Source organism: Mirounga angustirostris, unplaced genomic scaffold (genome assembly GCF_029215605.1).
Source record: "Mirounga angustirostris isolate CCGP_5_RB_7025 unplaced genomic scaffold, mMirAng1.0.hap1 SCAF_1, whole genome shotgun sequence".
Taxonomy (NCBI): Eukaryota; Metazoa; Chordata; class Mammalia; order Carnivora; family Phocidae; genus Mirounga; species Mirounga angustirostris.
Window position 1 is genome coordinate 69,011,336 of NW_026991709.1, and position 14,811 is coordinate 69,026,146.

A 14,811-nucleotide genomic window follows, 5' to 3' on the forward strand; every position below is an offset into this window, starting at 1 on the left:
TTAACCCCGCCTTCCTCCCGCCCTGGCCGCCCACGCTCACCCGCTACCCGTGTGGCTGCGGCTTGGCACCGCACGCAGTGGGGGCTCCCTGCACCTCAAGTGGCTGGTCCCTGCCCCTGCGGACTTCAGGGCTGCTTCCGCGGCCCCTCCCCCCACCGGCTCTGCCCTCAGGGCTGGAAGCCCCCCACGCACCCCCTCTCCAGTGTGGAAGGGCAGGAACAGCAAGATGTGTCAGGGGAGGCGTAGAGCTGAAGCTGCGTGGTTCCCGGATCATGCGCGCTTAATTCTTACAAGGGTCTTCTGATTAAGCCCCATAAAATGTTGAAGATGGATTTTTATTAACATTTCTCAGCCTTCCGTTCTCACAGCATACAGAGTGGGCTACAAGCCCCTTCAGGACCTGGCCCTTGCCTCGTAATTCTCTTGCCTCAAACCGCCTCACTCCGATGCCTCTGAAACCTTGAATTACCCCAAACGCCTTTCATCATGCTGTCCCCTCTGTTGGGAACGCCTTGCTTCTCTTCCCTTCTGGCAAGTGCTTGGATGCAGGTCAGATATCTCCCCTTCCAGGGAGCCCTCCACGACTGCTATCAGAGTGGCTTAGGGCTTCTGTGCCCATTCACAGCCCCTGTGTCTGCCTCTGTCAGTGCTCTTACTGCTGCTGGGGTCCCTTCCATTCTCCTCATTTTCCCCTCTGCCCATGGAGAGGAGAGAGCCACCGCCCAAGTTCCCCCCGCCGCACCACTGCAGAGGTGAGGGAACACTTCGGTCCCCACCTCACTGGCATCCTATATCTGCTCCTCCCCATGGGAGCGGGAGGCCAGTCTGATTGGTCAAATCTGGGGCCACATTTCATTGGTGAACAGGGCCCAGATTTGAAAGGCAACTTGTCTGTAACTGGGTGACAAGGCCAGCTCGTCATTGTCTCTCTTGATTCCAGCTCCTCATCCAAGGGTCTTCGGGAGAAGTGAACTCTTAGATTCAGAAGTCAGACACTATGGGCCTTACTTCAACCTCTGACCTCAGCTGCCTTCCCCACTACAGCTCCTACACCCTTGTCCAGGTATTAATACACAAACTGGCACATCGTTTCCCATCCTTAAATATACTCCCTCCGTCAGAAACCTGGAGGAGAGGAAGGAAGATGGGATCTTGAACCTCAAACTTCCACACTGATTTAAAATTGTGCAGGATATACTCTACTGTGTAGGTCAGAGGACTTGTTAGCATGACTCCCAGAGACATCTGAGAAATGACCCCTATTCTGGTTCCCAGCCCTGAACTCAAGAGTGCTCTAGAATTGGTCTGTACTCACCCTGAAAGTCTGAGGGTGGTGGCTGAGTTCATTTCTGTTGGAATGGCCTGTGATCATATTTTTACACTGTAAAACTCTGAGATTGGTGAGGTGTACCTGACGCAGGTGAGGTGGTCTTGGGCATGTATACAGTTGCTCCAGGCATGGATGGGCAGGTAGATGGGTAGATCAATGGGTGGGTGGATGGGTGGATAAATGACTAGATCGATAGGTAAGGGGGTAGGTGGATAGATGGTTGGGGGAATGATAGATCATTGGATAGATTAATCAATAGACTGTGTGGCCTGAAGGGAGACATTCATGGTTCTAGAAGGTCTGATATGACCCTCACTCATTCACACATTCTCATCTACAACTGTGGACTCCTTGGTAAAATCTTTATGCCAGAATCTTCCCCTCTGTCTATTTTAGAAAATGCTCCGAGTCTCACTGCCATATATCCTGACTGTACTGACAGTTTTGAAACTCTGTCTGAATGATCCAGTGACATCTTTGTCTCATTTTTCTGACAGCTGTACTTGCTACTGACCTTTGTCCTTATGCAAGTTGTATACAACATCTCCTACGTGCCATCTCAGATCCTCTCTGTCGCCCCTGTCTCTGGGGCCAAGGCCACCTGTTTCATCTCAGCCACCCCCGCAGGGACCAGTTCTGCTGGGCTCCAGCCAGTTTCACGCACACAGTTTGCTGCTTGCTGCAGAGCTTGTTGGTACTCACATAGTGCAAATCACAAGTGTGGGCAGGAGTGAGGTTGGGAGATGCTTTATGTCTCCTGGCTAACCTTTGACTGTGGGAAACAAAAACCAGTGGAAAATTCTCATCCTTTCCTCCCTCTGCAAGAAGGTCTTGAGATGCAGGTGTCTCTATGGACTCTCAGAAAGGGGCCTTGGAGATGAAGCGTTCAGCTGCCCCTGATGCTAAGCGGTTGCTAAGTCGATGCCGAGTCTCTCTCCCTGCCTCACTCCCATTTTCTCTCGCTCCTGCTTCCCTGGGTGCACCCTCAGGAAAGCAGTAGCACATAAACTTCTGCTTTCTGGGGATCCCAGGCTAAGATCTGATGACTGCTGTACTGGTTACTGTTCCTATTTCTACGTTATGATTGGGTGAAACACAAGAATTTTTTGGACTTAGATTATTCAGTGTGTTTAGTATCTGCCTCCCACACTAGGCTGTGAGCCATTCACTGAGGTATCCCCAACAGTGAGTGGAATGCTGGAAATCTTTACCCCATTCTCCTCTTACTCTTTTCTGTAACATTAATAATGTCAGGGAAGTTCTTATCCTGGATACTTGAATCTTTTGCTGCGTAAGGTTTTCAAAGTCAATGCCATCATTTTCAGAGGGGTTACTTTTCTTTAGCTTGTTATGCAGAATTCAAAAGAACAAAACATAGAATCATTAAAGGCTTCTGTGGTAGGCTGAAAAGTGGTACCCCAAAAGATAGCCACATGCCAGGGGCGCCTGGGTGGCTCAGTTGGTTAAGCGACTGCCTTCGGCTCAGGTCATGATCCTGGAGTCCCTGGATCGAGTCCCGCATCAGGCTCCCTGCTTGGCGGGGTGCCTGCTTCTCCCTCTGACCCTCCCCCCTCTCATGTGCTCTCTCTCTCTCTCATTCTCTCTGTCTCAAATAAATAAATAAATAAAATCTTTAAAAAAAAAAAAAAAGATAGCCACATGCCAATCCTTCAGGCTCTTGAGATGAGGTATCCTGGATTGTGTGTGTGGAACCTAAATGCACTCACACGTATCCTTAGGAGTGAGGCAGAGGCTGACATCACACACACAGAGGAGAGGGGGTGTGACCATGGAGCAAAGAGATTTGACGGTGTTGGCCACGAAGATGTGAGTGATGTGGCCACAGGGCAAAGAATGCCCACAGCCACCAGAAGCTGGAGAAGGCAAGGATAGAATTCTCCCCAGTAATCAAAGCCCCTGGAGGGAGCAGAGGCCTGCTAACACCTTGATTTCAGTGATACTGATTTTGGATGTCTGGCCTCCAGAACTCTGAGGGTACATTTCAGAAACTTAGAGCAGTTTCTTCTTGAAAAGGGACCTCAGAGATCACCAACCTTAGCCTTCATGAATACAGTCATTTTATGTTGTTACTATTTCCCACATGCCTATTGAGTTGGTTTAAGTTGCTTCTAATAATGTCTGTAAGTCTGGTGTTTAACTCAAATGGTGCATGAGCAGTCATCATAAACTTTACCTCATTTTCTAGGAGAGAACGAGATCCAACTAGCCCCTCATCATGACCTTCCCCTCCCACTGGCTTTAAGCCTGTTCCATTCAGCAGGCCAGCACTCCTCAACATGGGGCCCAAGGATGGCCTGCGTGGAATTGCTGAAGCACTCATTAAAAATGTCAAGTCCAGGGGCGCCTGCGGTGACTCAGTCAGTTAAGCGTCTGCCTTCAGCTCAGGTCATGATCCCAGGGTCCTGGGATTGAGTCTGGCATCAGGCTCCCTGCTCAGCGGGGAGTCTGCTTCTCCTGCTCCCTGCCCACTGCTCGTGCTCTCTCTCTCTAATAAATAAATAAAATCTTAAAAAAAAAAAAAAAGTCAAGTCCAGGACTCTGCTCCAAACCTACTGAATAAAAAAAAAAAATCTATGGATGAGGTGCAGAAATCTGCACTTTTAACAAGCCTCCCACGTGAGTCTCCACACACCGGCTTAAGAACGTCTACTACGGAAGAAAGGGGTCACAATGGACTGGCTCAGCGGGGAAACTATCAACGCTGGGGCAGGTGCTGAACTTACTGGGGGGGGGGGGCCTGCATGCTTGTGATGAATGCCACCCTGAGCTCATCGAGGAACCAAAATCGTCCTATCCCCTCATGCGTTCCTACTGTAAAACAGCTGCAAATGTGTCCACAGAGCTGGGGCCCACAAAAGCTTTTGAGAACATGAGTCACCATTACATATTTCACGGTAATTTAACTTTTTAATTAAAAAGACTTTCCCTAAACAATAATAGCTTGCAAATGCATGTGCCCTTTGATCTCATAATTCCACTTCTGGAAATTTATCCTACAGATAGACTTTTTGCTTGTACATATGTACAAGATTATTCACCGCAGAACTGATTATAATAGCAAAACATGGGAAATGATCCAAATGTCATCATTGTGGAACTGATGAAATAAATTATACCACTTTCATACAGTGAAAAATAATGAGGAAACTGTATATGTATTGATATGGAAATGTCTCCAAGGGGGAAAGCAAGGTGCAGAACACATGTATAATAAACTACCTTTTATGTATAAAAGGGAGTAATAGGAACCCACATTCCTATTTACTTGTATATTCATAAAGAAATGCTGGAGGTATATATAAGAACAATGGTTACCTCTGGAGCAGGGGATGAATGTATGAGGAACAAGAATGGGAGGGGGAATTTTCACTATATATATATATATATATGATTATCCTTTGGGGTTTAGAACCATGTGAGTGTATTATTTATTCAAAAAATAAATAATACAATAAAATTTAAAACAACCATTTATTGTGGCCTTCAGAACAAGCAACCTGGTCTGGTTCTCTACACCTACAAGTCTTGATGTCCGTGTGGCGCTCTCCAAACTGGATGCATGTTGCAGAGGCCATAGCCACTCCAGGGGTTACCCTGATGAGATGGGTGTTCCAGACCAGAAGGCAGATTTCCGTTGTCCGAACAGCAGGGGGAGGACAGGTCTCTGAGTTTCTTACTGAGGAGAACCAGCATCATGAAGATTCTGGGATTTGGATCCATTATGCACTGGACAGCTCCAACAGAGGAGGGTCCTTGGGCTGCCTACTAATGAGTACTCAGCACGTCAGTACTGAGACATCAGCTGTTCCCGACTCACAAGGGAGGAGTGGTGGTAGCGATCCCGAGTGGCGAAGTCTGCGTTCTCCTGGGTGAGCTGAGTCATCTCCATGTCAACCCTAGCCAGGGACGGCGCCAAAATTATCTGCTCTTGGGGAGATCTCAAGCTCCTTCGGTGAGAGAAACACAGAGGCGGTCAGAACGAAAGAGAAAGTGCTGAACAGTGGGGATGAGTCTGCTCGGGGATAGAGTAATGCTTTGCACAAGTGTCATTGTGCTTATTACTTTGTACTTCTTATTTAACACGTATTTAAATAAGATAACTGTGGAACACTATATGTATAATAGTTTATGAACCCAAACTATAAAAAATAAATATCAAATAAAATAAGGAGAGAGAGTGATACTTAGCTCTCTTTAGTAGAAACATATAAAACTGTACCCACCCCATAAGAGACAACCCACAAAGATAACCTTCCAAATGGTGTCATGTTGGGGTTCTACAGCTTTTCTTTGATTTTCTGTCAAATGAAATAATGGAACGGAGAGGCTGGAAAACTGAGAAGAGTAGAAAGAGAAACTTTCTCTTTGGTTCTTTGGAAAGAACGCTGACTGAAGAATGATTTCCGGGGCTGAGGTTTACATAGGAGGCAGCTACGAGGGGAACTGCAAAGGCTTTTGACACTAAACTGGCCTGAAGACAATGTGGATTCCATTGTCACTGATGTGGATTCCATTGTCACCGAAGTGTCTCCATACAGTTGGAGTGAGAATAAACTGGTAAAGAAAAATGTCTGGGAGACAAGAGGAAAGTGCTAGAGGCAGAACGCAGTAAGGAAGATGGAGAGTCACCGGCCTGCCGCTAATCAGCCCCATGGCCCCAGGCCAGCTCCTCACCTCCCCTGCCTTGTTTTCTCATCTTTGCAGGTCCCCTTCAGTTCCCTCAGTCTGTGGTAGGTCCTTAAATCACCTCAGCCATGGATTTCCTCCTTAAAATTTTACTCAGAAAGAATCGTCTTCTTTGTGAGTAGTAATGTTGGATTCTTTAAAGAATGTATTTGACAACGATCTTAAAAAGGTAGCAATCTAACGTTCTAAACTTGTGGAACCTCAGTAGAAAGCTCCAGTTGCCTCTGGCAAAATGTGCTGTTATAGACGTTTAGATCACCGGACTAAGGCTTGCAGCCACTTGCTGAAAACATACCTAAATTAGGTAGATGGAGGTTTTCTGAGAAACGAGTGAACTTCTATAAAGGTTGAACCTTCAAGAAGTAAGGTTAAGAGGCGACACTCAGTCAACATACGAGTGTTTTTGCCAGTGAATTATTTTTGTTAATGCCTTTTTTTTTTTTTTTTTTTAAGGTGAAACCACAGTATTCTTCTGAGTTCAGGGAAACACTATGGTTCACTTTTAGACTAGAATGGCCTGAGAATTCTCACCTGGGCAATTGTTAGGACTTCTGGAAAGAAAGCCCTCTCAAGGTCAGGCTTCATTTCACATAATTCTGGGAATTGTATGTGTAACACAAGAAGCAACATACCCAAGTTCCTTCGCCCAAACACATTCTACAATATTCTTCTACTTTGGTTTTGAAGAGCATCTGGGACTATAGTCGGGGAAGTGGCAGCGGGGGGTGGGGACCACAAACCTTTCGAAACTACAAAACAACAATTTCTACTTTTAAGTGAACCATCCTTCCTTGGTCCTTTCACCCTCCTGAATAACCACTACAGGATCTCACCCAGTAGGCACGTGAGGCCAGCAAGTGTGATGTTGAGACTTAGCGGAGGCCTCCACCACCCACTTCACAAGCCCACAGAGCTATGAATAGTGTGCACTGGGTCCTATTCCAACCAAAGCACTATCCTTCTCTAACAATAATCTCCTCTGAAGACATTGTTTTCTCTAAATAGTATTATGGTGACCTCAGACGTGAAATTCCTGGACTTCAAGTGCAACTTAAGGAGTATTGACCTCCTAGGGTCATTTATAGGCTTTAAAACCAGAGATGCCTAAAAATATTCCTGTGAATCAGAGAAGGCCAAGTATTCTCAACCACACACCACTTGCAGCTCCAGATTCTGTAGGCAGCTTCTACACAGAATCTATGTCCACTCAGCCTCTACTTTTCCTCAGGACCAGGTGGTAGAGGAGAGAGAGCAAGGCTGGTGTGTTGTGACCTAAGTCACCCAACCTGGTGCCCCAGACTGGAAGAGAGGCCGAGGGGCAACCCACCCCCTCCTATCGCTGCACAAAGGACAACAGCCCAGCTTCCAGGCAGAAGACAGGGGTTCTCCCCTCCACACCAGCTCCTCCCAGCCCTCTCCCTGGCGGTTTCCAGAGCCCCTGCTCCTTTTTGTTCATCATCCTAGGCTCTAGCACCAAGGTGTCATTTCTTCTGTCAAGTTGAACAGATTGGTAGTGCTACAAGGAGCTGTCTTTAAAAGGATTCTTTGGAGGGAGGAATGGGGAGTTATTGTTTAGTGGGTATAGACTTTCTGTTTGGCAAGATAGAGAGTTCTGGAGATGGATGGTGGTGATGGTTGCACAATAATGTGAATGTATTTAATGCCACTGAACTGTACAGGGGTTAAGAAGTTTAAGTGGCTAGGTTTAAGTGAACTGTGGGTGGGAACCTGACATTTGACAGTTAAGATGGTTAAGATGGCTAAGATGGGGGGTGCCTGGGTGTCTCAGTCAGTTAAACATCTGACTCTTGATCTTAGCTCAGGTCTTGATCTCAGGGTAGTGAGTTCAAGCCCCGCACTGGGCGTGGAGCCTACTTAAAAAAATGGTTAAGATGATAAGGTTTTTATGATATGTTTATTTTATCACAGTAAAGAAAAATGCAAAGAAAAAAACAGAGGATTCTGAATTTACATTTGGGGTCAATGGGAAAGGCTCCCATCATCCATTAGCAAAGTCAGGGCGCAGAAGGTGGCAATATTGGTAAGGGCAACCCAAACATCTCTAGTTTCGGAAACAAACCAACAAAATGAAACCAAATAAACACTTGGTTGGGTTCTGCCTGGATTTTCCCAGCCCACAGCCCTGGTTCCTCACTGGTACTAAAAGGGGACAGAAGTGATTTTCCAGAGTCCTGAGGCCTTCAAAGTCAAGGAAGCATTGTACCGGAAGGGTGGAGGAGGAAGAGGAAAGAGATGAGAGCACTCCTGAAATCTCACCTTCTCCATGAGGCCTCCTCCTATTTCTCCCTTTCCCTGTGTATTTGAACACGGAGGGCCCACAGAAATCCTCTAGAATCTCTGCTGTGTTTCTGTACTTGACCTCTGCACTTTCACCAATACAATCACATCAACCACCTCTGATTTGAGATGACAGAAGGCGTGGCCTTGAGGCCCTAATCTTGTGTATGGTTGTGTATTGATGCTCGTGTGTCTTAGACTGGGAACTCACTGACTCAGCACCCAGCAATCAGGTTCTAGACAAGGCCTCCGTTCATGATTCCTGAGGGTATGAAGGCAAGACTGGAGCCAGAGGAAGCTTCTGCTGAGCTGACTCCGGGCGTGGGGTTGGGGGGCTGGGTGGTGGAAGGCAGTGAGGAGCAGAGTCTGAGTGTCACTGAGGTTGTCAAATGTCAGGTTCCCACCCACAGTTCACTTAAACCTAGCCAGGGACTGGACACCCTGACTACCTCCCACGGCCCCAGATTAACACAGACCTGCAGGAGGGGATCAGAAGGGACTTCATCCACCTGAAGAAGCTGAAGCTGGAGGCTAATCCTGCAGGGAAAAAATATACATAAATATTAATAAAGGCTCTACGTCCAGAAGCCCAGTTTTAATAGTGTGAATAAACACTCCCTGACACACACACAGAATTAGCACAAAATCTTTCTTTCCTTTTTCAGTTTAACTAAACTTCATTTATTGTAAAGACTCTGACAGCAACCTACTAAGGACTTTGTACCCATATATAGTTTTCAAAAAATTCTAAAATCCAAAATCCCAAGAAAGAAACTAAATATAGTGCTATAGAGGAAAAAGCAGAGAAATCAATTTGCCAACTTCAGTCTTAGGAATCTAAAAATTTTTGACAATTTTTTTCCTGTTAGTTTCAAACTGATAATATGTTAAATACATGCTATAAAATCCCCTACTAGACCATTCACTCTTTAAGCATAGAAAGGACGTCTTTTTCACCTTGGAACACTCACAGTACAATACCCACAGGATCTGGCACCGAGGATGTTTCTTTAGGTGTTAAGTGAATCACTTAACTCAATATATAGCCATGTCAGAGCTGAAGTTTGAAGTGAGATTGTCGTGATACTGGCCAAATAGACTGACATCAGACACACTGATTAGTATAGGACTTATCAACTTTTTTTTTTTAATCCATCCCTCCTTTGGTGCAGGTTTTAAAAAAAAATCTCACATAGTAAATTATATATAACTTTAGGAAATCAAATCGAATGTAGTTTTTAGAAAATGCTTCTCCAAACAGAGGAGCAAGATGGCAGAGGAGTAGGAGACCTGGATTTCATCTGTCTCAGGAATTCAGCTGGATAGGGATCAAACCAATCTGAACACCTACGAACTCAACAGGAGATCGAAGAAAAGAATAGCAACAACTCTCTGAACAGAAAAGCAACCACTTTCTGGAAGGCAGGACATGCAGAGAAGCGAATCTGAGGTGATATTTGGGAGGATAGACGGCAGGGGACGGGGCCTCCATCGGCCGCTTCGGCAAGTGATAGAGAGCGGAGCACAAAATCAGAACTTTTAGAAGTCGGCTCCGCTGAGGGACATGGCTCCAGTGACTAAGCGGGGGGTGGAACCCTTGCAGGACAGTGTGGTCTCAGGACCCTCGGGGTCACAGAAAGACCGGGGGTGCCTGAGTGCAACAGAGCTCCCAGGTATCGGAGCGGGGAAGCCGGCTGCAGAGACAGAGCTGAGGCGCGGGCTCTCAGCTCGGGGTTGCCGTGAACCGTGATCCGTGGCACAGTCAGGCCACTGCTCCTCCAGCAGGGACCCAACAAGCGGCAGATCTGGGGAGACTCACCTGCCTCCCCCGGGAGGAGCGGCGCGGGAGCACACGGCAGGGATCTGTTGGGTTTGGAGACTCCACACGGGGTCGGGTGCCAGAGATAGAAACGCTCTGTCACAGGCTGGGTGAACACGCAGCCGGAGACTAGGGAGACGGGAGTGATTGACTGCTTTTCTCTGGGGCTCACTGAGCAGTGGGGCCCCGAGTTCTTGGCTCCTCCAGGGCAGAGATTGGGAGGCCACCATTTTCACTCTCATCCTCCAAAGCTGTACGGAAAGCTTGCAGGGAACAAAAGCTCCCGAGAGCAAACCCGAGCAGATTACTTAGCCCGGACTGGGCAAGGGCGGGGCAATTTCGCCTCTGGCAAAGACATTTGGAAACCACGGCAACAGGCCCCTCCCCCAGAAGATCAGCGTGAACAGCCAGCCAAGACCAAGTTTACTGATCAATGAGAACGGCAGAACTCCAGCGCTAGGGGAATACTGCACATAGAATCCATGGCTTTTTTTACCATGATTCTTTAGTCTTTCAAAGTTAATTTTTTTAATTTTCTTTTTTTCTTTTTCTATTTTTTAAAATTTTTCTTTTTCCCTTTTCCAACCATCTTATCAATCCCTTTTTATAAAATCTTTTTTATTTTTCACTTTTAGAGTTATATTCTATCCCTTCATTGTAGTTAACCTTATTTTTTATATATATATAAGTTGTTCTCTCTTTTTTTTTTTTAAAGATTTTATTTATTTATTTGAGAGAGAGAGAGAATGAGAGAGAGAGAGCACATGAGAGGGGGGAGGGTCAGAGGCAGAAGCAGGCTCCCTGCCGAGCAGGGAGCCCGATGCAGGACTCGATCCAGGGACTCCAGGATCATGACCTGAGCCGAAGGCAGTCGCTTAACCAACTGAGCTACCCAGGCGCCCTAAGTTGTTCTCTCTTTAAAATTTTGGGATATGGTTTCTTCTAACAGACCAAAATATACCCTAAATCTCTAGTGTATGGCTTTGTTCTAGTCTCCTGCCTGATCATATTCTCTCCCTTTTTTTTTTTAAATTTCTCTCCTTTCTTTTTCAACCAACATCTTATCAATTCCTTTTATAAACTCTTTTATAATTTTCATCTTACAGTCACATTCCATCCCTTCATATTTACCCTTATTTTTGTACATATATAAGTTTTTCTTACTTTAAAATTTTGGGAGGCAGTTTCTTCTAACAGACCAAAATACGCCCAAAATCTAGTGTGTGGCACTGATCTATTCACCAGCCTGATCATGTCTGATGATATTCCTTTTTTTTTTCTTTTTCTTTCTTTCCCTTTCTTTTCCCCCAGGTTTCAGGTCTCTTCTGATTTGTTTAGTGTATATTTTTCTGGGATTGTTGTTACCCTACTAGCATTTTGTTCTCTCATTCATCTATTCTCCTCTGGACAAAATGACAAGACAGAAAAGCTCACCTCAAAAAAGAGAAAAAGAGGCAGTACCAACTGCCAGGGACCTAATCAATATGGACATTAGTAAGATGTCGGAACTAGAGTTCAGAATGACGATTATAAAGATACTAGCTGGGCTTGAAAAAGCATGGAAGAGACTAGAGAAACTCTCTCTGGAGAAATAAAAGAACTAAAATCTAACCAAGTCGAAACAAAAAAGGCTATTAATGGGGTGCAATAAAAAATGGAGGCTCTAACTGCTAGGATAAATGAGGAAGAGGAGAGAATTAGTGATATAGAAGACCAAATGATGGAGAATAAAGAAGCTGAGAAAAAGAGATAAACAACTACTGGATCACGAGGGCAGAATTTGAGATAAGTGATACCATAAGACGAAACAATATTAGAATAATTGGGATCCCAGAAGAAGAAGAAAGAGAGAGAGGGGCAGAAGGTATATTGGAGCAAATTATAGCAGAGAAATCCCCTAATTTGGGGAAGGAAACAGACATCACAATCCAGGAGGCACAGAGAACCCCTCTCAAAATCAATAAAAATAGGTCAACACCCTGACATCTAATAGTAAAACTTACAAGTCTCAGAGACAAAGAGAAAATCCTGAAAGCAGCTCGGGACAAGAGGTCTGTAACCTACAATGGTAGAAACATTAGACTGGCAGCAGACCTATCCACAGAGACCTGGCAGGCCAGAAAGGACTGGCATGATATATTCAGAGCACTAAACAAGAAAAATATGCAGCCAAGAATACTATATCCAGCTAGGCTGTCATTGATAATAGAAGGAGAAATAAAAAGCTTCCAGACAAACAAAAATTAAAAGAATTTGCAAACACCAAACCAGCCCTATAAGAAATACTGAAAGGCGTCCTCTAAGCAAAGAGAGAGCCTAAAAGTAACACAGACCAGAAAGGAATAGAGACAATATACAGTATCAGTCACCTTACAGGCAATACAATGGCACTAAATTCATATCTTTGAATAGTTACGCTGAATGTAAATGGGCTAAATGCCCTAATCAAAAGACATAAGGTAACAGTTTGGGTAGAAAAACAAGACCCATTGATATGCTGCCTGCAAGAGACTCATTTTAGACCCAAAGACACCTCCAAATTGAAAGTGAGGGGGTGGAAAACCATTTACCTTGCTAATGGACATCAAAAGAAAGCTGGGGTGGCAATCCTTATATCAGACAACAGATTTTAAACCAAAGACTACAATAAGAGATGAGGAAGGACACTATATCCTACTTAAAGGGTCTATCCAACAAGATCTAACAATTGTAAATATCTATGCCCCTAACATGGGAGCAGCCAATTATATAAGCCAATTAATAACAAAATCAAAGAAACACGTCGACAACAATACAATAATAGTAGGGGACTTTAACACCCCCCTCACTGAAATGGACAGATCATCTAAGCAAAAGATCAACAAGGAAATAAAGGCTTTAAATGACACACTGGACTAAACGGACTTCACAGATATATTCAGAACATTCCATCCCAAAGCAACAGAATACACATTCTTCTCTAGTGCCCATGGAACGTTCTCCAGAATAGATCACATCCTAGGTCACAAGTCAGGTCTCAACTGATACCAAAAGATTGGGATCATTCCCTGCATATTTTCGGACCACAATGCTTTGAAACTAGAGCTCAATCACAAGAGGAAAGTTGGAAAGAACTCAAATACATGGAGGCTAAAGAGCATCCTACTAAAGAATGCTTGGGTCAACCAGGAAATTAAAGAAGAATTTAAAAAAATTCATGGAAACAAATGAAAATGAAAACACAACTGTTCAAAATATTTGGGATTCAGCAAAGGCGGTCCTATGAGGAAAGTATACAGTAACACAAGCCTTTCTCAAGAAACAAGAAAGGTCTCAAATACACAACCTAACCCTACACCTAAAGGAGCTGGAGAAAGAACAGCACATAAAGCCTAAACCCAGCAGGAGAAGAGAAATAACAAAGATCAGAGCAGAAATCAATGAAAAAGAAACCAAAAGAACAGTAGAACAGATCAATGAAACTAGCAGCTAGTTCTTTGAAAGAATTAATAAGATTGATAAACCCCTGGCCAGACTTATCAAAAAGATGGCTTCCCAGGGGAATTCTACCAAACATTTAAAGAAGAATTAATACCTATTCTTTTGAAACTGTTCCAAAAAATAGAAATGGAAGGAAAACTTCCAAACTCGTTTTATGAGGCCACCATTACCTTGATCCCCAAACCAAAGACCCCATCAAAAAGGAGAATTACAGACCAATATCCCTGATGAACATGGATGCAAAAATTCTCACCAAAATACTAGCCAATAGGATCCAACAGTACATTAAAAGGATTATTCACCACGACCAAGTGGGATTTATTCCTGGGCTGCAAAAGGTTGGTTCAACATCTGCAAATCAATCAACGTGATACAATACATTAATAAAAGAAACAACAAGAACCATATGATCCTCTCAATAGATGCAGAAAAAGCATTTGACAAAGTACAGCATGCTTTCTTGATTAAAACTCTTCAGAGTGTAGGGATAGAGGGTACATACCTCAATATCATAAAAGCCATCTATGAAAAACCTACAGTGAATATCATTGTCAATGGGGAAAAACTAAGAGCTTTTCCCCTAAGGTCAGGAACACGGCAGAGATGTCCACTATCACCACTGCTATTCAACATAGTATTAGAAGTCCTAGCCACAGCAATCAGACAACAAAAAGAAATAAAAGTCATCCGAATTGGCAAAGAAGAAGTCAAACTCTTATTCTTTGCAGATGATATGATACTTTATGTGGAAAATCCAAAAGACTCTACCGCAAAACTGCTAGAACTCATACAGGAATTCAGTAAAGTGGCAGGATATAAAATCAATGCACAGAAATCAGTTGCATTTCTATACACCAACAACAAGACAGAAGAAAGAGAAATTAAGGAGTCAATCCCATTTACAATTGCACCCAAAACCATAAGATACCTAGGAATAAATCTAACCAAAGAGGTGAATCTGTACTCAGAAAACTATAGAATACTCAATGAAAGAAATTGAGGAAGATGCAAAGAAATAGAAAAGCATTCCATGCTCATGGATTGGAAGAACAAATATTGTGAAGATGTCAATGCTACCTAGAGCAATCTACACATTCAATGCAATCCCTATCAAAATACCATCAACTTTTTTCACAGAGCTGGAACAAATAATCCTAAAATTTGTATGGAACCAGAA

At 44.1% G+C, this 14,811-nt stretch overlaps 1 protein-coding gene across 1 annotated transcript in view; it reads right to left on the reverse strand.

Annotated features, from left to right (window-relative positions):
- Nucleotides 1-4,487: 4,487 nt before the first annotated feature.
- SLC12A8 (solute carrier family 12 member 8) overlaps nt 4,488-14,811 on the reverse strand; it is a 123,734-nt gene continuing 113,410 nt past the window's right edge. Inside the window, exons 12-13 of the mRNA XM_045902092.2 lie at nt 8,812-8,872; nt 4,488-5,298 (exon numbers count right to left, since the gene is read on the reverse strand). Of these exons, the coding sequence (XP_045758048.1) occupies nt 5,136-5,298; nt 8,812-8,872 (224 nt within the window). The 3' untranslated portion in view covers nt 4,488-5,135. The remainder of the gene's footprint in view (nt 5,299-8,811; nt 8,873-14,811) is intronic.